Raw genomic sequence first — 22,859 nt, 5'->3', positions numbered from 1 at the left:
TATTCGGCGCATGCGCAGAGAATGTCTGACCGCTTCCCTGCTCAGACATCTCCACTGCGCCTGTTCCTTGGAGCACTATGACGTCATCGGCGCAGGCGCAGTGGAGAAACCCTTTAACAGTGCCATCCACAGATGTCCCCCATAAAACTGTCATCCACAGATCCCCCCCCCCCACCGCTCCAGTGCTGCAGTATACAAATATAAAAATGTCTCATTCAATTAAAAGTGATTAAACATGCCCCCTCACTCCTAATATTACCGTACACCCTAACAGCTTCTGTACTACGCAGGCAGGCAGGCCGGGCGGCCAGCGCGTCACTCACTGACGTCACGTGCCTGCGCCGCCTGCTTGATTCATAAAGTAGGTGGCGCAGGCAAGTGACATCAGGGAGTTATGCTGCCTCCCGCCCGGCCTGCATTCTACAGAAGCTGTTAGGGTGTACGGTAATATTAGAAGTGTGGGGGGGGGGGGGCATGTTTAATCACTTTTAATTGAATGAGACATTTTATATTTGAATATTGCAGCACTGGAGCGGCCCTGCCGCTATTGCCGGCCCCCAGCTCCTCCTCCCAGTCCCTCCCCGCTCGCTCATACATCGCAGCCTGCGATGTAAAAATGTCAGCATTCGCCCCATAAGACACAGGGGCATTTTCCCCCCATTTTGGGGGGGGGGGGTGCGTCTTATGGGGCGAAAAATACGGTAACCTCCAGAGACATTACATCCTATGTGACTGATATCAGCCACTCCTCTTATATCGCTCCAGTACTGATAGTTGATCCAGTACCAGCTCAGTTGATCCCTAGTCCCGGGTGTCAGACCCCCACCAATCAGATACTGATGACCTATCCACAGGGACAAGAACAGTTCAGAAGGAAAGGTGTAGGGTAAAAAATATACATAAACCTCTCATATGTATGTATACTAATGCCAGAAGTCTGACTAATAAAACTGGTGAACTGGAATTAGTGATGTGTGAGGAGGACTATGACATAGTGGGAATAACTGAGACATGGCTGGATGATAGCTATGACTGGGCAGTTAATGTACAAGGTTACAGTCTGTTCAGAAAGGATCGTCAAAACCGGAGAGGTGGAGGGGTCTGCCTTTATGTAAAATCTTGTCTAAAGCCCACACTCCGTGAAGATATAAGTGAGGGACATGAACATGTGGAGTCACTGTGGGTAGAGATACATGGAGCTAAAAACAACAATAAATTACTAATAGGAGTCTACTATAAACCACCTAATATACCAGAGTCCACAGAAAATCTACTACTAAACGAGATAGACAAGGCGGCAAATCATAATGAGGTGGTTATTATGGGGGACTTCAACTACCCAGATATAGACTGGGAAACTGAAACTTGTATATCTCATAAAGGAAACAGATTCTTGGCAATAACCAAAGACCATTATCTCTCCCAACTGGTTCAGGACCCGACTAGAGGGACGGCCATACTGGACTTAATATTAACCAATAGACCTGACAGAACAACAGACGTGCAGGTTGGGGGACACCTGGGAAATAGTGACCATAAAGTAATAACCTTCCAATTATCATTCAAAAGAGCGTTTCTACAGGGAGAAACAAAAATACCAAACTTCAAAAAAGCTAAATTTAGCCAACTAAGAGAGGCCATAGGCCTAACTAACTGGGACAAAGTCCTCAAAAATAAAAATACAGCCAAAAAATGGGATATCTTTAAAAACATCCTAAAATCTCATTGTGAGAGGTACATACCGTATGGGAATAAAAGGTTAAGGAACAAAAAGAAACCAATGTGGATAAACAGAACTGTAAAGAAAGCAATAAATGACAAAAAGAAAGCATATAAAACCCTAAAACAGGAGGGTAGCACGGAAGCACTGAAAAACTATAAGGAAAAAAACAGAACATGTAAAAAACAAATAAAAGCGGCCAAACTAGAGACCGAGAGATTAATTGCCAAACAGAGTAAAACTAACCCTAAAATGTTCTTCAATTATATAAATGTTAAAAAGTATAAATCTGAAGGTGTCGGCCCTTTAAAGAGTAATGAGGGGGGAGTCGCAGAGAGCGACGAGGAGAAAGCAAAGCTGTTAAATATTTTTTTCTCCAATGTATTCACTGAGGAAAATAAACTGTCAGATGAAATGCTGAATGCTGAAATAAATTCGCCATTAAAAGTGTCCTGTCTGACCCAGGAAGAAGTACAACAGCGACTTAAAAAAATCAAAATAGACAAATCGCCAGGACCGGATGGCATACACCCCCGTATCCTAAGGGAATTAAGTAATGTCATAGCCAGACCCTTATTTCTGATATTTGCGGACTCTGTACTAACAGGGAATGTCCCACAGGATTGGCGCATGGCAAATGTGGTGCCAATATTCAAAAAGGGTCCAAAAACAGAGCCTGGAAACTATAGGCCGGTAAGTTTAACATCTGTTGTGGGTAAACTGTTTGAAGGTTTTCTGAGAGATGCTATGTTAGAGCATCTTATGGGAAATAAGCAAATAACGCCATATCAGCATGGCTTCGTGAGGGATCGGTCATGTCAAACTAATTTAATCAGTTTCTATGAGGAGGTAAGTACTAGACTTGACAGCGGCAAATCAATGGATGTCGTGTATCTGGACTTCTCCAAAGCATTTGACACTGTACCTCATAAAAGGTTAGTATATAAAATGAGAATGCTCGGACTCGGAGAAAACGTCTGTAAGTGGGTAAGTAACTGGCTCAATGATAGAAAACAGAGGGTGGTTATTAACGGTACATACTCAGATTGGGTCACTGTCACTAGTGGAGTACCTCAGGGGTCAGTATTGGGCCCTATTCTCTTCAATATATTTATTAATGATCTTGTAGAAGGCTTGCATAGTAAAATATCAATTTTCGCAGATGACACTAAACTGTGTAAAGTAATTAACACTGAAGAGGACAGTATACTACTACAGAGGGATCTGGATAGATTGGAGGCTTGGGCAGATAAGTGGCAGATGAGGTTTAACACTGACAAATGTAAGGTTATGCACATGGGAAGGAATAATGCAAGTCACCCGTACATACTAAATGGTAAAACACTCGGTAACACTGACATGGAAAAGGATCTAGGAATTTTAATAAACAGCAAACTAAGCTGCAAAAAACAGTGTCAGGCAGCGGCTGCCAAGGCCAATAAGATAATGGGTTGCATCAAAAGGGGCATAGATGCCCGTGATGAGAACATATTCCTACTACTTTACAAATCACTGGTCAGACCACACATGGAGTACTGTGTACAGTTCTGGGCTCCTGTAAACAAGGCAGACATAGCAGAGCTGGAGAGGGTCCAGAGGAGGGCAACTAAAGTAATAACTGGAATGGGGCAACTACAGTACCCTGAAAGATTATCAAAATTAGGGTTATTCACGTTAGAAAAAAGACGACTGAGGGGAGATCTAATTACTATGTATAAATATATCAGGGGGCAGTACAGAGATCTATCCCATCATCTATTTATCCCCAGGACTGTGACTGTGACGAGGGGACATCCTCTGCGTTTGGAGGAAAGAAGGTTTGTACACAAACATAGAAAAGGGTTCTTTACGGTAAGAGCAGTGAGACTATGGAACTCTCTGCCTGAGGAGGTGGTGATGGTGAGTACAATAAAGGAATTCAAGAGGGGCCTGGATGTATTTCTGGAGTGTAATAATATTACAGGCTATAGCTACTAGAGAGGGGTCGTTGATCCAGGGAGTTATTCTGATTGCCTGATTGGAGTCGGGAAGGAATTTTTTATTCCCCTAAAGTGAGGAAAATTGGCTTCTACCTCACAGGGTTTTTTTTGCCTTCCTCTGGATCAACTTGTAGGATGACAGGCCGAACTGGATGGACAAATGTCTTTTTTCGGCCTTATGTACTATGTTACTATGTTACTATGATATCAGCCGCTCCTCTTATAACGCTCCAGTACTGATATAACCTCCAGAGACATTACATCATATGTGACTGATATCAGCCGCTCCTCTTATAACGCTCCAACGCTGATATAACCTTCAGAGACAATACATCCTATGTGACTGATATCAGCCGCTCCTCTTATATCGCTCCAGTACTGATATAACCTCCAGAGACATTACATCCTATGTGACTGATATCAGCCGCTCCTCTTATATCGCTCCAGTACTGATATAACCTCCAGAGCAGGGGCGTACATGCAGGGGTCGCAGTTGCGACCGGGCCCAACACTCCAGGGGGCCCAGCTGCCTGTGGACCCCTGGCCCCGCCCTGCAGTAGTGCTGTGCCTGCCTGTATAAGGGCTGTTTCACACGAGCGAGTGAGTGTTTCACACATGTGTGAGTGTGAACCTCCGCTCTGGACATAGCGACATAAAGCTGTCAGTATGATTCTGTAGAAATAAGGTCAAGCAGAGGCACACAGCATTATAAATCATGATAATGCCGTGCGCTCCTGCAAGTCCAGAGCGGAGGATGACACTCACACACGGAGCGTGATTCCCGCAATGGACTCGCTGGTGTGAAACAGCCTTAACCCGGGCGGCCAACTTGGGGCCTGCCGCCCAGTGTTGCGTTTCTGCGCTGCAGTGCCAGGCCAGGCCAGCCCTACCCTCCTTGAGTGAGTCTCCTCCCCCTGCGGGTGCGGCATGGCTAGTCATTTCCTGTTGGGCGGCCGCACCGGACATGACGTTTCCCTAGGCTGCGCAGGCGCACAACAACGCCGAGACGCAGCAGGGAGAAGGCGCCGGAAAAGCTTTCGGGAGAGAGTGAAGAAGCCGATGCCGGTCCGGAAGTGAAGATAAGATTTGTAAAAAAAAAAAAAAGGTCCTTATAATTGCTCAGCACATTTATGGTGAGTGAGTTCAGAGTAGGGTCTGATGGGGGCTGAGAGGGGCTCGCTTTATAACTAACTCTGCTATATTTCTGTAGCCTGCAACCTCTGACTGCCCAGTTGGGCTGAAACTACTACACCCAGCATGTTCTGGCAGTAATAGTAAATGGATATTGGTGAAATTCTGAGCGACTAGTCTATATAATATTATAGTATTGTATTATATAGACTAGTAGCTCAGAATTGCACCAATATCCATTTACTATTACTGCCAGAACATGATGGGTGTAGTAGTTTCAGCCCAACTGGGCAGTCAGAGGTTGCAGGCAGGGCTGCCATCAGAAATTTTGGGGCCCCTTACACAGCTCAAGGCCTGGGCCCCCCCTCCTACCGCGCCCCTTTAGAATCCGTCCTAACTCCGCCTCCCGGCCCCCCTCTACCCCCAATGACCCACCCCCAATTTCCTATTTTTTTTACAACTACAAAGACAGTAAAAAGTGATAATCTGTGATTTCAGTAAGGAATTATTTTTTGACCAAATAATATGAAGCCTGCTACCACGACAAGGTAGACCCTTTAAAGGGAACCTGTGATGTGGATATTTGATTATAATCTAACTAATTATATACAATCATTAACTACTAAACAGTGCCTTAGATGTATTCACTTACTGGTGTGACAGATGGTTACCTCATAATATACACACAAAGATGCCGAATGCCGCATGCTAATGATCTGATTGGAGTCCGGCGTGATGTCAGTGAGTCCAGCGTATATTTAATTCAGAGCTATAGCCACTCCCCTGCCCACCAGCTGCTGGTTCATATGGAAAAAAAACTGTCAATCAGCAGCAGGTAGGCGGGGAGAGTCAGGAGCTCATGAATATTCAGGACTCATCATTATCAGCTGGAGCTTTTCAATACAAGATGTTGGCAGATTGACTGGGTCAATTAAAGAAAGTGACCCAACATTGTGCTAAGAGAATCAATCACTTATTTATGTTGCCCTTAGTTAGGACACCATAAAACTGGTGACAGTTTCCCTTTAAGCAGGACCCTACACTAACACTAACTACACTACCTGTTCTAATCTGCCCTAGCAATCTTCCCCTGGCACATTTAAGAAAAAACACCTGAAAAGCACAAGGTTTACTGTTACAGTGTTATGGGGGGAGGGGGATCTGTGGATGAAGCACTGTTATGGGGGGAATCTGTGGATGACACACTGTTATGGGGAATCTGTGGATGACACATTTTTATGGGGGATCTTTGGATGACACATTTTTATGGGGGATCTGTGGATGACACATTTTTATGGGGGATCGGTGGATGACACTCAACCACTCTCAAACCCAACTGGTCAAACTTGTTAAAGGGGTTGTCCGGGTTCAGAGCTGAACCCGGACATATCTCCATTTTCACCCCGGCAGCCCCCTTGACATGAGCATTGGAGCAGTTCATGCTCCGATGCTCTCCTTTGCCCTGCGCTAAATTGCGCAGGGCAAAGGCATTTTTAGGAGTTTCGGTGACGTACCGGGGCTCTCCATGGGGCTGACAGGAACCCCGGTGACGTAACCGGCACTGATAGGCGGGATTTAGCTCTGCCTTAGCCAGTAAAACGGCTAGGGCAGAGCTAAAGCCCTCCCCTCAGAGCTGGTGACGTCACCGAACACACGGCCGGGCGGAAGTTACCGCCCGGCAGTGTGTTATTGAAAACAAAAGAGCTAAATTGCGCAGGGCACGGGAGCGCATCGGAGCATGAGACGCTCCGATGCTAGCCTGAGGGGGGCTGTCTGGGTGAAAATAAGGGTATGTCCGGGTTCAGCTCTGAACCCGGACAACCCCTTTAAATGGATCCCAAACACAATATGCACATATATAACACCCCCTCCAACACTTAATTAACCCCTTCATGGTCTAAACTTTTTTTTCAAAGCAGAACACACAGCTAAATGGGGCTGGGTAGGCTGGCAAGGGAGGGGTTAATAACAATAAGTGATGGAGGATCATGGCCCTGTGGGATAATTCAGAAAACAGCTTTGCATTTTACCCCCGAGCAAAGACCAGCAAAGACCGAGCAACATTATCCAGGGCCATGATGATCCTCCATGATCCATCACTTATTGTTATTAACCCCTCCCTTGCCAGCCCACCCAGCCCCTTATGAAAACAAGTCACGTAATAACCTAACCTAATGGACCTTAATGAATCATTAGGTGGGTCCATCCAAGTCCAAGTCCAACAACATGTGTGTGATGGAGGGGCGAGGGCACTAGGGCAGCTGGGCAGGCTTCCACAACCTCCACAATTCTTTCCAGATTTGATTCCAGGTCCAGGCAGTCCGTCCCCCACTCCCAGCCAGAGGCCAGAAGAGAAGCTCCTGCCGCGCTAATCTGAAGGACGGCGGCGTCACGGCGTGAGGCAGCAGCAGGCAGCGACAGCTTCTGACGTCACCTGCCGCTGCGCAGCTACGTTCCTCTGCGCAGTGGCTCAGAGCCTTTTAAAGGGGAATGCAGCCGGAGACGGATACCATCCGCAAGTTAGGTTGTTGGTTGGTATAAATGATACAGGAATCAGCGGAGCGGGGGCCCGGGGGGGTCGGGCAACGGGGCAAGGAATAATCAATTGCCCCCCTGCTGACAAATGGAAGGAGAATTTTTTTTTTTTTATTGGAACTGGCCGGGCCCCCCCGGGGTCCGGGCCCCTTACTGGGGTATCGGCTGTACCCCCCTGATGGCGGCCCTGGTTGCAGGCTACAGAAATATAGCAGAGTTAGGCTACTTTCACACCTGCGTTTCTGGGTCCGCTTGTGAGATCTGTTTCAGGGATCTCACAAGCGTCCCCAAACGGATCAGTTTAGCCCCAATGCATTCTGAATGGATAAGGATCCGCTCAGAATGCATCCGTTTGCCTCCGTTCAGCCTCCATTCCGCTCCAGAGGCGGACACCAAAACGCTGCTTGCAGCCAAACGGATCTGTTCTGAACGGATACAAGCATTTGCATTATAGGTGCCGATCCGTCTGTGCAGATCCGTTTTGGTGTCCGCCTGGCGGTGCGGAGCCAAACGGATCCGTCCTGTCTTACAATCTAAGTCAATGAGGACGGGTCCGTTTTCACTGACACAATATGGTGCAATTGAAAACGGATCCGTCTCCCATTGACGTTTAGTGTAAGTCAAAACGGATCCGTTTGTATTATCTTGTTTTTTTTGTTCATGGTAATGCAAACGGATCCGTTCTGAACGGATACAAGCGTTTGCATTATAGGTGCGGATCCGTCTGTGCAGATACCAGACGGATCCGCACCTAACGTAGGTGTGAAAGTAGCCTAACTCTGCTGCTGCCCCCATGGTTCAGTTTTGCACCGGGGCCCCATGGATTGTGTGCACGTCACTGCTCCAGAGACATTACATATTATGTGGGGGTGAGGGGCTGGGGAAGTGTGAAATGCTGATGAGAGGGAAGAGGGGGACACTGGGAGACAGAACTTCTTGCTCTGTATAAAGCATAGGTGAGATAGTTGGTGGGAAAGGTCTGTGAGGGGCTGGAACAGGGACACAAGATGTGCAGGGGCAGCAGCTTCAGGACTCTCCTAACTTCCCACTTCCCTCCCACAGTAACTTACCCCAGTTCTGCTGTGTGGAGTAGTGGGACCAGTGAGAGAAGAGAACTTTATACTGGAGGGAGGCACAGTGACACAGGAGGTCAGAGAGAGCAGGGCCTCCATTATCTCCTGCTGCTGCCTCGGCTCCTCTGGCTCCGCCCCCTCCTCACACATGAAGGAATATCACACTGCAGAGAGGAGGGGGGGGGGGGCTGTCTGCTCATGTAGGGTCGGTGAAGTTTACTTTGGAGAAAGGAACAAGCCCTGCAAGGTACTGTGCTGTCCCTTTCACCAAAGTAAAATGATATGTGTGCCTGTGCTGCAGTCCAGCAGCTGATAACAGCCAGGCGCCTGAAAGAATAGTAACTGCCCTGCCCCTGCTGGTGGCTCTGGCTGCAGTATAAGCAGACAGGCAAGGGGCCCACCGGGCATTTCACCGGCTTCCCGGTGAGCCAGTCCGTGCCTGCTCACCACGCCCCCAAACCGATAAACCACGCCCGCATCGATAGTTGTTGAATGAGTAAGATGGTAAGTAAGATGCTTTATACTCCTCCAGAAAGACTATATCTTATTATGATGGAGGATGGGTACATAAGGTGATCATAATACATGTGATAATACTACCAGCAGAAGCTTCATATCAGGTCTGTGACGACTTGTGATGATCATATCCTCATTTTCATCTATTTTTTTCTTATAGCCATCTACACCTCAACGCTGTGCCAGGCGATTAAACCTGGGCATAATGGAGGCAGCAGCGGCCAAGAAGGGACCTTTACCATCTAAACATCAGGCCATTTTCAGAGGGTTTTCATTTGTCACCCGGTAAACCCTCCACCCGCTCTAATGTCATCAGAGCAATATGTCCTCCTGAGCTCCTGGAGACGGACAGAAGAACAGACCCAGGTATATAGCTGGAAATAAGTGGTGTTCCTATACAGCTGTATGAAATTCCTAATGATTCAAGATTTATGTTGCCCCAAATGTGTAGCTTCAGTTTTCTGACCATTAGGCTTCATGTACCGAATGTGTTTTTCAGTCCACAAAACATGGATACCAGCCATATGCATCAGGCATTTTCCCGTTCCGTACGTCCCGCCATATTGTAAAAATTACTATTCTTATCCACAAATCGGAGAAGAATAGGATATGTTCTATTGTATTTTTTGCAGGGTTACATACGGCTGCATGGATGCGGACAGACGGATGACATCCATGTGCTGTCTGCATTTTTTGTGGCCCCATAAGGATTGGATCCGCCTGTGATCTGCAAAAAATACATTCAGATGTGGACCAAAAATATAATCATGTGCCTGGTGCCTTAAATGATTGTGTAAAATCCCTCATCTTCACATGAGCTCTCAGTCTTTATATATTATACCACATCTTGTGGTATCTGTATTGATTCATCCTGTCATATATCCTACAGTGTGAAGACCATGAAGAACTATGACAACAGGACCTGCGATTGGCACTGGGCTGAAGAAAAATAACATCTGGAAGACACTTGATGAGAGAGGACACTGGTCCTGGATCTCACAGATCAACGCTGGATGACTGTGAGTAAGTATACGGGCATTTGATCCAGGGACTATATTCCCACTGCCATATTTGCAGTCAGGAAGGAGTGTTTTTCCCCTTAGATCAGGACAGATTGGCAAATGTCATAAAGGGGTTTTTTCTCACCTTCCTGTGGATCAACACAGTTGCCCTTCCCCCAATTCAGCCATTCCCCTAATCAAAAGTACAATTCGGACCACCTTTTGTGGACAGATTATTTAGTAATTGATTCAGGGACTAATCTGACTGCCATGCGTGGAGTCGGGAAGGAATTTTCCCTCATGTGAAGCTGATGGCTGAGGCTCAGTGAGGTTTTTTCGCCTTCCTCTGGATTAATAATATCTGATCCAGGGAAATAGTCTGACTGCCCTAAGCGGAGTCGGGAAGGAATTTTTCCCCCTACAGGGGGTTTTTTCGCCTTCCCCTGAATCAATAAAAATCAATGGATCTAACATATCCTTGACTTTGATTTGGTATTTACACCAAATCATCTGTCCCATCATTAATAAAATTATAAATGAAATAAAATTCTCTATTCCCCCCTATGTTGTTGTGTGCCTGGTTTTATTTCCACTGACGAGCCATGTGCTGCTCAGGGCTGTATTTCACTGGTCTCCTCATATGATTACATATTAAGTTTCTGCTCTACTTTCTGTAAGTAAAAAGAGAACATACGAGTTCATGGTAAAGAAGATTAACCTCCTAACAGTCACATTAAAATTGGAAAAACCCTCCTAAAAATGTAACTTTTTTATTTTAGATTTTTATTATGTGTCTGAAGTAAATCCTGTTGGAACACAATTGCATTTTTCGTCCCTTAGTGACATAATTAATTTAATCTTAAGGACCAGTAACATTTTCCCCTTTGTGTTCCAGAAGTCATAACTTTTAACCCTTTAGTGACCACCCATACATGTTTTTACGGCGGTAACTACGGGGCCTTAGGCTGGGCCGCCGCTTTTTTTTTTACGGCGGCCCAGTCTAAGCGCTGCACGGGTGAACGCTGCACATGAAAGCTGCAGCCCTGCTCTAACAGCCCGGACCAGCAGGAGTGCAGATTCGGGCTGTTTAACACTTTACATGCCGCGGGTAATGGCCCCCGCCGCATGTAAAGTGCTGTCAGAGGGAGCAAACTCCCTCTGTCTCCTATTGGCACCCCGCAAATGCGACCGCGGGGTGCCAATATGTGTGAAGGCTGCCTGGGGTCTGATGTAGACCCCAGACCAGCCTTTAGTAATTTCCAGAAGGCTGCGCCTCTCTGGCGCAGCCTGCTGGTCAATGTTAGAATAGCATTGCCATTAAAATGCAATGCACTATAGGGATAGTGCATTGTATTTTAAAAGCAATCAAGAAGCTGTCTGTTATAGTCCCCTTGTGGGACTATTAAGTGGTAAAAAAAAGTTTAAAAAAATCATTTATTCAACTTAAAAAATCCCATTAAAAAAATTACGCTTTTTTTTCTATTGAAAATACGCTTTTCAATGAAGAAAATTGCAAAAAAAAAATTCCCCATATGTTTGGTATTGCCGCGTCCGTAACTACCCGGACTACATAAATATCATGTAAATTATCCCCTACGGTGAACGCCGTAAAAGAAAAAAAAATGACAGAAATGCTTATTTATTCTTAGTTGCCACCGAAAAAACTTAATAACAAGTGATCAAAAAGCGCCATTTACTCCAAAATTATATCAGTGAAAAATACAAGTTGTCCGCAAAAATCAAGTCCTCACACAACTCTCTTGGGAAGCGGCAATGCAAAAACATATTTTTTTTTTTTGTGGGAAAGTAGTAAAATGTAAAAAAAAACTATTTGTATTTGGTATCACTGTAATTGTACTGACCCAGAGAATAAAGATATTATGTTATTTATACCAAAAAATGAATGCCGTAAAATTTATAATGTAAAAACCCAGTGGCAGTATTGCTGTTTTTCTCCCTCCCAGAAAGAGTTAATAAAAGTTAATCAGAAGGTTATGTGTACCCAAAAATGGCGCCATTAAAAACTACAACTTGTCCTGCAAAAGCCCTCATAAAGCTATATAGACGAAAATATAAAAAAAGTTATAGCTCTTGGAACGCAACAATGAAAAAAGGAAGAAAAACACTTGGTCAATAAGTCCCAAAACAGGCTGGTCACTAAGGGGTTAATTTTATTATTTAATTCAGTAAAATTATAATAATGCCAAATTTCTATATATTTTTATTAAAAAAATTTACTACTGCAGGCTATCAGCTCCCCAACTGCCCCCTCCTCCTCCAGAATGCTTTAGCTGCTCATTTTTCTGATTTGGTAGCAGCTAGAGATATTTGTATTGTTTGAAAGTTGGCATTCTCAACTTTCAAAAAATACCAGAACCACTGCATTTTCTTTACTACATGGGAAGATATCGCTGTTAGAAATCAGGATTCGGTGAATGCCTCTGAAAGTGAAAGTAAAAGCACGTTTTACTGAGTTTATTTTTGGCTGTATTTCTAACAGCGTCATCTCCTGCTGATGTTGTTATTCTAGTCTTGAATGCCAGCTTTCAAACAATACCAAGCCCAGCTGCTAACAATCCAAAGATATCAGCAGTTAAAGAAGTACTCCCTCCTCTTTCTCGTTTTGCTCAAGCTGTGCTGGGGCAGAATATTTAAAGTTGCTGTCCAGCAGTTAATATTGATGACCTATCTTCAGGATAGGTCATCAATATCTGATCGGCGGGGTCCGAAACTGGGCTCCCCCGCCAATCCTCGTCATCACACTATGTCTTGTTTCCCCTGTAGCAGTGGCGCAGTGTAATTATAAGCACTTGAATGAAGTGGGTACTTGTATTACACTGGACAAAGTGCAGTGTAATGAAGAGGAAGCAGCACTCACATGGAGCGCCGCCTGCTCTTCTAACAGCTGATGGGCGGGGGTGCAGATCAGATATTGATGACCTATCCTGATGATAAGTCATCAATAATAATGGCTGGACAACCCCTTCAAGTGCATTTTCCAAGGCCCGAAGTGAGCTCAGGCAAAACTGTTAGGTGGTTAATATCCAATATTCATCTGTATTCAGCAATTTTTTAACTGAGGACATCAGTATAGAAGATAAAAACTTAAAACCTGTAGGATTTGAGGATTTCTGTAAAGAATGAATATAATCACTATTACAGATCACAGAAGGGGCCACATTCACATTCACCTTATAATGTACCTAGGATGTTAGTAACCAGGTCACATTTATACAGAATTGTCTCTCTTCATAATGGAGATACAAGAACACAGTGGAAGAGAAGATAAAACCATCAATTCTTCTACAAAACATGGAGAGTAAATATCAGAGCCAGTATCTAGAACACACTGTAGTGATGCAGGAACTTTTTATAGTAACACTTTGATAAAAATTGCTGAGTAAAGCATTCTTACCAACATTTGTTTTGATTTGGGGCATTATGCACAGACACAGCCCAAACAAGGTCCAGAATGGCTACTTCTGGGTGTGGATTACATAAATCCCACCCAGAATTTGCTGGGATCCTCTCTGAAAATTTGCTACACGAGCAACATTTGGCCTGGTGTTGTCCTGTCAAAAAACAGCCCATGGGGCACTTTGGAGAAATGGCCGCACCACTGGTTCTACACCCAGATCTATGTGACGCTGAGCTGTTGGTGTATCCGAAATGAAGACTAGAGGGTTCCGCTACCATACATTATGCCACCCCACATCATTATCACCAGTGGGACTGGTGTGATTTTCCCTTGTGAAGGCCTCTTCATGGCATTGTCCACATGGTTTCCAGAGGCTGTTGTTGCCTCCAAGACAAAAGTGGGACTCATTAATGAAGAGGATAGACCTCCATTCCAGCCTCCATTGCCATCTTCTTGTGCACCATGCTAGCATTTGAGAGCGTAGCAAGATGGAACACCTGTAGCTGGACGTCTGGCTCCAAGCCCAATGTCGTGCAAACGTCTTCTGATGGTTTGTGCAGACACTGTTTGCCACCCTAGGCTTGGGCTGTGATGTCTAATTGCACTGGCATTACAGAATGGATCACTACATGCCTTTTTTTTTAATACAATCCGTCCGTGAAGCAGATCACCTCTGTGCACCTCTTGCTGTCATTCCAGTTCATAGTTATTCGCCCAACCACAGGACACACAACGTTGAACAGTCTAGGTGTGTAGTGATCTGCCAGAGTGATAAACCAAAGTCTCTCAGTTCAAAAGATTCTGTCCCTAACTGGCATGTCAACGAACAGGAGACAACGCACAATCATCTCACATGACTTTTGAGGTTTCATGGGGCTAAAAAAAACTTTGCTCTAAATCTGGCTTTTATGCCCTTCCCCTACATGTCATAGATTGGAGCTAGGTGCTATAAAAATCTTTAATTTGCCAATCTTAGCAACTCCTGCTACTTCCTCGATTTCCATAACTTTAAGGCTTGTCCCTCTTGGTGTTTCAATTTTAGTGTTGAGGAGTGTATCTGATTTAGTATTATCTTAGAGTATTGGACCCTTTTTAAAATATAGCTTTTATTAATTCTATCTAAAAGATAATAAATCACCCTGTGATATCTGGGTGACCTTAGGAAAGTGAGGACAAGATGCCGCCCAGCTACCACCGTGAATAGGTGAGTTTGATGCCGTATAGATAGCACAGATTCCACACGGGCACTTATGAGATTGGTAATAGATATAGGTTAGGGGAAGGCTGGGGCACTTGAATAGGTGCTGGGGGTAGCTCTCTCCCTGTGCCACCCTAGATACGTCTTTGCCCAGGGATAATCCCTTATGGTGGGATCTCCCTGTTCCTGTACCTGCCCTGTCTAGCCCTTTAGAACCCTATATGTTGAATATGATGTCAATGGTATTTTTTTAACCCTGACGCGTTTCCCCACTAGGGTTCATCAGGGGGTCGGTTAGAGATAGATAATTCATGTAAATAACATCTTAAATCAAACCAAATAACCACTTTTTGGTTGATCTGGAAATATAACAGATGAGACATGTATTTCTGGGATCGAACCCTTGGATTTTCTGCAGGAACGCAACCCTTGTCATTCAATAGGGCTAATCGTCTGCGTTTCCACCCAACACAACATGGATTTCCAGAATTGTGTCAAACTCCCTTTACACGTCTGGTATATGGATTTCAAGCAGATGTGGGTGCAGAATCTGCGCCAAATCAACATGAGCTCTGATCTGACACATCTAGGTTCATTGCAGCGGGACTGGTGCTGCTTTTATGTGGGTAAAGTATTCAAATGTGTCAGGCCAGTTCACACAACTGATTTTAAAGAACAAGTTTAAAAAATCAGCGCAGAATCTGTGTTTTTTTTAGCACAAAAAACACACGTTTTTGGTGTGGTTTTTGATGCATCTTTCTTTTTAACAAATGAGTGTTCGCTTCAATACAAAGCTGATCTGTGCATAAAAATGCACAAACGATGCATTTACATGGAGCTGTTTTTTTCAGCTTCCTATTCATTTCAATGGGAGATTCAGCGATGATCCTGCCCCATTATAGGGTGCCATGCTTCTTTTTTCCACGTGTAAAAAAAAAAAAAAAAAAAAGCAAGTGCTGCTTCCCATTGAAATTAATGGGAGGTTGTTTGAGGAGTGTTTTTGGGCTGATTTTGAGGCAGAAACGCTCCAAAAAACTAAGTGTAACCTGGCCCTTTTGGGGACGAGGTAGGGTTGCCACATGGCCGGTATTTTAGGGGCCCTGCCGATGGCAGTAATTAAAAGGGGTTGTCTCACTTCAGCAAGTGGCATTTAACATGTAGAGAAAGCTACTACAAGACACTTACTAATGTACTGTGATTGTCCGTATTACTTCCTTTGCTGGCTGGATTCATTATACATTGCTCGTTTCCATGGTTACGACCACCCTTCAATTCATCAGTGGTGGTCATCCTTGCACACTATAGGAAAAAGCACCAGCCCCTCTGGTGGCCGGGACCATGGGAGCTCACATAGGCTGGTGCTTTTTCCTATATTGTACAAGCACGTCCACCGCTGATGCATTGCAAGGTGGTCTGTAACCATGGAAACGAGCAGTGTATAATGTGATGGAAAAATTAATCCAGCCAGCAGAGGAGGCAATATGGACAGTCACAATACATTAGTAAGTGCCTTATACTAACTTTCTCTACATGTTAAATGCCACTTACTGAAGTGAGAGAACCCTTTTAACTCCCACTCCCCATCCCTCCCTTTTGTGTTAAGAAGAAAAAAAAAAAGTACTCACTTCCTCCATTTGCTTGAGCCGCGGTGAACACTCACTGCTGACAGGACCAGCGAGATGTCATGACGCTGGAGCGCAGGTCCTGTCCTGAGCTTCCAATGAGCAGGAAGTGTTCACCGCAGTGCGAGCAAATGGAGGAGGTGAGAAGGAAAGGGGACATTACTATTACTGGGGGGGGGGGGCACTAATGGGAGCATTACTATTATTGGGAGCATTATAAGTTCTGGTAAGCACAAATGGGGGAATTATTATTTCTGGGGTGTACTAATGGAGGCATTACTATCACTGGGGCACTATGGGGGCATTATTAATTCTAGTGGGCAATAATGGGGGCATTAGTAATTCTGGGGGCACTGATGGAGGCATTACTATTACTGGGGGCACTAATAGGAGCATTATTAATTCTGGGGGGCAATAATGGGGGCATTATTCATTCTGAAGGGCACAAAAGGAGGCATTATTATTAATGGGGACACTAATGGGGGCATTATTGATTCCGGGGGGCACTAAAGAGAGCATTATTAATTCTGGGGGCACTAATGGAGGCATTATTAATTCTCGGGGCATTAATGGAGGCATTACTATTACTGGGGGCACTAATGGGAGCATTATTAATTCTGGGGGCACTAATGGAGGCATTACTATTACTGGGGGCACTAATAGGAGCATTATTAATTCTGGGGCAATAATGGGGGCATTATTCATTCTGGAGGGCACTAAAGGAGGCATTATAATTAATGGGGACACTAATGGGGGCATTAGTAATTCTGGGGGCACTGATGGAGGCATTACTATTACTGGGGGCACTAATAGGAGCATTATTAATTCTGGAGGGCAATATTGGGGTCATTATTCATTCTGGAGGGCACTTAAGGAGGCATTATTATTAATGGGGACACTAATGGGGGCATTATTGATTCCGGGGGGCACTAATGGAGGCATTACTATTACTAGGGGCACTAATGAGAGCATTATTAATTCTGGGTGGCACTAATGGTGGCATTATTATTACTGGGGGCACTAATAGGGACATTATTCATTCTGGGGTGCACTAATGGAGTCATTACTATTACTGGGGGCACTAATAGGAGTATTATTAATTCTGGGAAACACTATAGGGGCATTACTATTATTGGAGGCACTAATGGGGGCATTATCAATTCTGGGGGGCAATATCCATTCTGGGAGGCACTAATGAAGGCATTAATATTACAGGTGGGGCCCTAATGGGGGCACTATTAATACTGGGAGCCATATTATGACATGGCAGCTTAACCTGAGCAGCATTTTTTGTTGGGAAAGGTGGCTTCCCTAGGATATAGTTCCCTGAACATGGGGGATGGGGGTCAGTGAAAATGACACCTGCTGTGTGGGAAATACAGTATATTTTATCATGGTTTTAAGGCAGTGAATCTATTAGGTATTTTTAGCTGTGATGTGTGAACGGGGTCATTACTCTTCATGTTCTGAGGCTGTGGCTTTGTTTGGGGTCACCACCTCTACTCTCCGGCGTTATTATGGGGGCACTGAAGTTGGTGCTCTGCGCTGCTCTACCCTCCATAATAGACAGTCAGGCTTCTATAGGCAATGTGCTGTCGTCCCTACAAAAACGCAAGGAGCAGCACGTGATCTCTGTAACCATGGTAACGAACAAGATGCTTCTAAGACGGAATCCATGTTGCCATTACAACAGGAGGAGGACCCTGAAGTGCGTCATTCGCCCCGCCCCTCAGGAGGCTCCCAGTAGTGAGGCCGAATCCCCGGCTCGTAGTTCTACATCCTGCCGGCTGGGTGAGCTCATTGGCGGCTACCCTGAGCCGTGCGCCGCCCGAGATGGAGGGCTTCTCAGAGGAGCTGGTTAGCGCCCTGAAGGAGGTGGTCGGCCACAGTAACTGGCAGTGTGTCGGGGACAAGGAGAGGTTTAAATCCCCCTGTACTAAGTAAGAGCCTGCAGGTGGTAAAGTAGAGCACTGTACAGTATATGCGACCTGCACCACATGTAGTAATGTGTGACTGCTGCACCACATGTAGTAATATGTGACCGCTGCACCGCGTGTAGTAATATGTGACCGCTGCACCGCGTGTAGTAATATGTGACCGCTGCACCGCGTGTAGTAATATGTGACCGCTGCACCACATGTAGTAATGTGTGACTGCTGCACCACATGTAGTAATATGTGACCGCTGCACCGCGTGTAGTAATATGTGACCGCTGCACCGCGTGTAGTAATATGTGACCGCTGCACCGCGTGTAGTAATATGTGACCGCTGCACCGCGTGTAGTAATATGTGACCGCTGCACCGCGTGTAGTAATATGTGACCGCTGCACCGCGTGTAGTAATATGTGACCGCTGCACCGCGTGTAGTAATATGTGACCGCTGCACCGCGTGTAGTAATATGTGACCGCTGCACCGCGTGTAGTAATATGTGACCGCTGCACCGCATGTAGTAATATGTGACCGCTGCACCACATGTAGTAATGTGTGACTGCTGCACCACGTGTAGTAATATGTGACCGCTGCACCGCGTGTAGTAATATGTGACCGCTGCACCGCGTGTAGTAATATGTGACCGCTGCACCGCGTGTAGTAATATGTGACCGCTGCACCGCGTGTAGTAATATGTGACCGCTGCACCGCGTGTAGTAATATGTGACCGCTGCACCGCGTGTAGTAATATGTGACCGCTGCACCGCGTGTAGTAATATGTGACCGCTGCACCGCGTGTAGTAATATGTGACCGCTGCACCGCGTGTAGTAATATGTGACCGCTGCATCACATGTAGTAATATGTGACCGCTGCACCGCGTGTAGTAATATGTGACCGCTGCACCGCGTGAAGTAATATGTGACCGCTGCACCGCGTGTAGTAATATGTGACAGCTGCACCGCGTGTAGTAATATGTGACCGCTGCACCGCGTGGAGTAATATGTGACCGCTGCACCGCGTGTAGTAATATGTGACCGCTGCACCACGTGTAGTAATATGTGACTGCTGCACCGCGTGTAGTAATATGTGACCGCTGCACCACGTGTAGTAATATGTGACCGCTGCACCACGTGTAGTAATATGTGACCGCTGCACCGCGTGGAGTAATATGTGACCGCTGCACCGCGTGTAGTAATATGTGACTGCTGCACCGCGTGTAGTAATATGTGACCGCTGCACCACGTGTAGTAATATGTGACTGCTGCACCGCGTGGAGTAATATGTGACTGCTGCACTACATGCCACTCTACCTGTGTAGTAATATGTGGTGCTCTCTCTCCTTTTATGATCCACAACTGATTTTGGCTTCAGAAACTGCATTCAGTGAACCTGACCCATTCTGTACGGAGCTGTGGTAGGACCTTTACTGAACTGATGCCTCTGATTGTAGATCTGCAGATTGTGCCCGTGGGTGCTGTACGTGTGGCGGTAGTATACATGCTTCTAGAGAAAACTCTTTACAGCACCGGGCGAGACTGGAGCCCTAAGTGCCATGATGGGACAGAAGAGGCAGAGCTCCACTACATGGAATCATTTGGGAAAATATTAAAACTAAATAGAACTGCACTTGTGTCATCCCTGATCCGCTTATGTGCCCCCTATAGCGGGAACCTGATTATGTATCGAAACCCTGGGGGGAAAAGATGAGAACGGTAGAAAGAGTGTGTGTCTATATATATATATATATATATATATATATATATATATATATATATATATATATATGCAGACACTCATATATACAGTGGATATAAAAAGCCTACACACCCCTGTTAAAATTGTACAAAAAAAGAGCATGGATTTAACAAGGTAAAAAAAATCTCATTTTATTAATTATAAATCACATGAACATTATAATGTTCATGTGATTTATAATTAATAAAATGAGATTTTTTTACCTTGTTAAATCCATGCTCTTTTTTTGTACAAGTTGCAGTAAGTTGGGGAGTGAGGTTCGGTTTTTGGGTTATTGTAGGCTCTAACCACCCCTGTTAAAATGTCAGGTTTTTGTGATGTAAAAAAATTTGACAAAGATAAATCATTTCAGAACTTTTTCCACCTTTAATGTGACCTATAAACTGTACCACTCCATTGAAAAACAAACTGAAATCTCCTGTGCACAGCCCTCTTCAGATCACCCCACAGATTGTCAATCGGATTCAGGTCTGGGCTCTGGCTGGGCCATTCCAAAACTTTAATCTTCTTCTGGTGAAGCCATTCCTTTGTTGATTTGGGTGTATGCTTTGGGTCGTTGTCATGCTGAAAGATGAAGTTCCTCTTCATGTTCAGCTTTCTAGCAGAAGCCTGAAGGTTTTGTGCCAATGTTGACTGGTATTTGGAACTGTTCATAATTCCCTTCAGCTTAACTAAGGCCCCAGTTCCAGCTGAAGAAAAACAGCCCCTTGGCATGATGCTGCCACCACCATGCTTCACTGTGGGTATGGTGTTCTTTTGGTGATGTGCAGTGTTGTTTTTGCGCCAAACATATCTTTTGGAATTATGGCCAAAAAGTTCAACCTTGGTTTCATCAGACCATAACACCTTTTCCCACATGCTTTTGGGAGACTTCAGATGTGTTTTTCCAAAATGTAGCCTGGCTTGGATGTTTTTCTTCATCAGAAAAGGCTTTCGTCTTGCCACTCTACCCCATAGCCCAGACATATGAAGAATACGGGAGATTGTTGTCACATGTACCACACAGCCAGTACTTGCCAGATATTCCTGCAGCTCCTTTAATGTTGCTGTAGGCCTCTTCAGGGCCGTCTTTAACAAGGGGCAAAAGGGGCAGATGCCCCGGGCCCAGTTGCTCCTGGGGGGCCCAAGGCAGCTGCCTCTTGAGCCCTGCTAGCCACTGCCCCGGGTGTCAGGCTAAACTAAGAACACACAAAGAATTAAATGTTACCATGTTTTTATTGAACACACCATGTAAACGTTCACAGTGCAGGTGGAAAAAGTATGTGAACCCTTGGATTTAACCCCTTAAGGACTTAGGACGTACCGGTACGGACCCATGACGTACCGGTACGTCATGAGTTTAAAATGAGATTGCGGCGCTGCTGGGGTTAATCCGCACAGGATGCCGGCTGAAATCATTCAGCCGGCATCCTGACACAACGCCGGGGGGGTCATATGAACCCCCCGTATCTGCGATCGCAGCAAACCGCAGGTCAATTCAAACTTCAAAATGCTGCATATACATTTTTTTCCACCCCCCCTGCACCCCTGAATGGTTTTATGGCGGCGGGTGGTGCAGGGGGGGTGTTGCGGGAGGCGGGCGGTGCGGCAGGCGGGATCGCGATCCCCCGCCCGCCTCCCCTTGAATAATCGTTGGTGTACAGTGGTATACCAGGGTGTCAGCACATCGCTGACACCCTGGTATAAACGGCTGACATCGGCGATGCGATGTCCGCCGTACGGACCGCTGTATGGAAAAAGTTAACAGTAAGAGGGAGCTCCCTCCCTCTCCCATCGGGGGGCTGCTGTGCCTTTGCAGCCCCCCGATGGAGAGGGAGAGAGCCTCCAGAGAGCCCCGTCCTTACCCTTCCCCGTCTGCGAAGTTCTGACAACTACTGAGCAGACGGGGAAGGTTCCCATGGCAACAGGACTCCGTCTCAGGCATCCTGCTGTACATGGTGCTGAACAGATCTGTGCTAAAGGCAGAGATCTGTTCAGACAAAGTGTAAGTAAAATACAGTACAGTACAATATATATTGTACTGTATTATACAGACATCAGACCCACTGGATCTTCAAGAACCAAGTGGGTCTGGGTAAAAAAAAAAGTGAAAGAAAGTGAAAAAAAAAGTAAAAAAAAAACACATTTATCACTGATTAAAAATGAAAAAAAGAAAATTCCCTACACATGTTTGGTCCGTAACGACCTGATCTATAAAACGGTCATGTTACTTTACCCGAACGGTGAACGCCATAAAAATAAAAAACTATGATGAAATTTAAATTTTGCCCACCTTACTTCCTAAAAAAGGTAATAAAAGTGATCAAAAAAGTCGCATGTACGCCAAAATTGTAACAATCAAACCGTCATCTCATCCCGCAAAAATCATACCCTACCCAAGATAATCGCCAAAAAACTATGGCTCTCAGACTATGGAGACACTAAAACATGATTTTTTTTTGTTTCAAAAATGAAATCATTGTGTAAAACTTACATAAACAAAAAAAAAGTATACATATTGGGTATCGCCGCGTCCGTATCGACCGGCTCTATAAAAATATCACATGAGTTAACCCCTCAGGTGACCACCGTAAAAAAATATAAATAAAAACGGTGTAAAAAAAGCCATTTTTTGTCATCTTACGTCACAAAAAGTGTAATAGCAAGCAATCAAAAAGTCATATATACCCCAAAATAGTGCCAATAAAACAGTCATCTCATCCCGCAAAAAATAAGACCCTACTTAAGATAAGCGCCCAACAACTGAAAAAACTATGGCTCTTAGGCTATGGAGACACTTTTTTTGTTTTAAAAATGAAATCATTGTGTAAAACTTACATAAATAAAAAAAATTGTATACATATTAGGTATCGCCGCGTCCGTGACAACCTGCTCTATAAAATTACCACATGATCTAACCTGTCAGATGAATGTTGTAAATAGCAAAAAAAAAACGGTGCCAAGAAAAGCTATTTCTTGTTACCTTGCCGCACAAAAAGTG

The 22,859-nt window shown here is 45.0% G+C and overlaps 1 protein-coding gene across 2 annotated transcripts in view; it reads left to right on the top strand.

Annotated features, from left to right (window-relative positions):
• The first annotated feature begins 17,930 nt into the window (after window positions 1–17,930).
• The window catches only part of LOC120986007 (uncharacterized protein HI_0077-like), a 57,902-nt gene continuing 52,973 nt past the window's right edge, over window positions 17,931–22,859 (top strand). Inside the window, exon 1 of one of the 2 annotated variants that reach the window (XM_040414277.1) lies at window positions 17,931–18,050. Coding sequence is in view for 1 of the 2 variants with exons in the window: in XM_040414276.1 (XP_040270210.1) it covers window positions 18,027–18,133 (107 nt within the window). In the remaining variant the exon portion in view is untranslated. Of the gene's footprint in view, window positions 18,134–22,859 lie in introns of both variants that reach the window. The other variant, XM_040414276.1, reaches the window with a different exon arrangement.

The sequence above is a fragment of the Bufo bufo genome, chromosome 1, assembly GCF_905171765.1.
Source record: "Bufo bufo chromosome 1, aBufBuf1.1, whole genome shotgun sequence".
NCBI classification, from domain to species: Eukaryota; Metazoa; Chordata; class Amphibia; order Anura; family Bufonidae; genus Bufo; species Bufo bufo.
The sequence above is the reverse complement of the archived record's forward strand: the minus strand, read 5'-3'. Positions and strand labels throughout refer to the sequence as shown.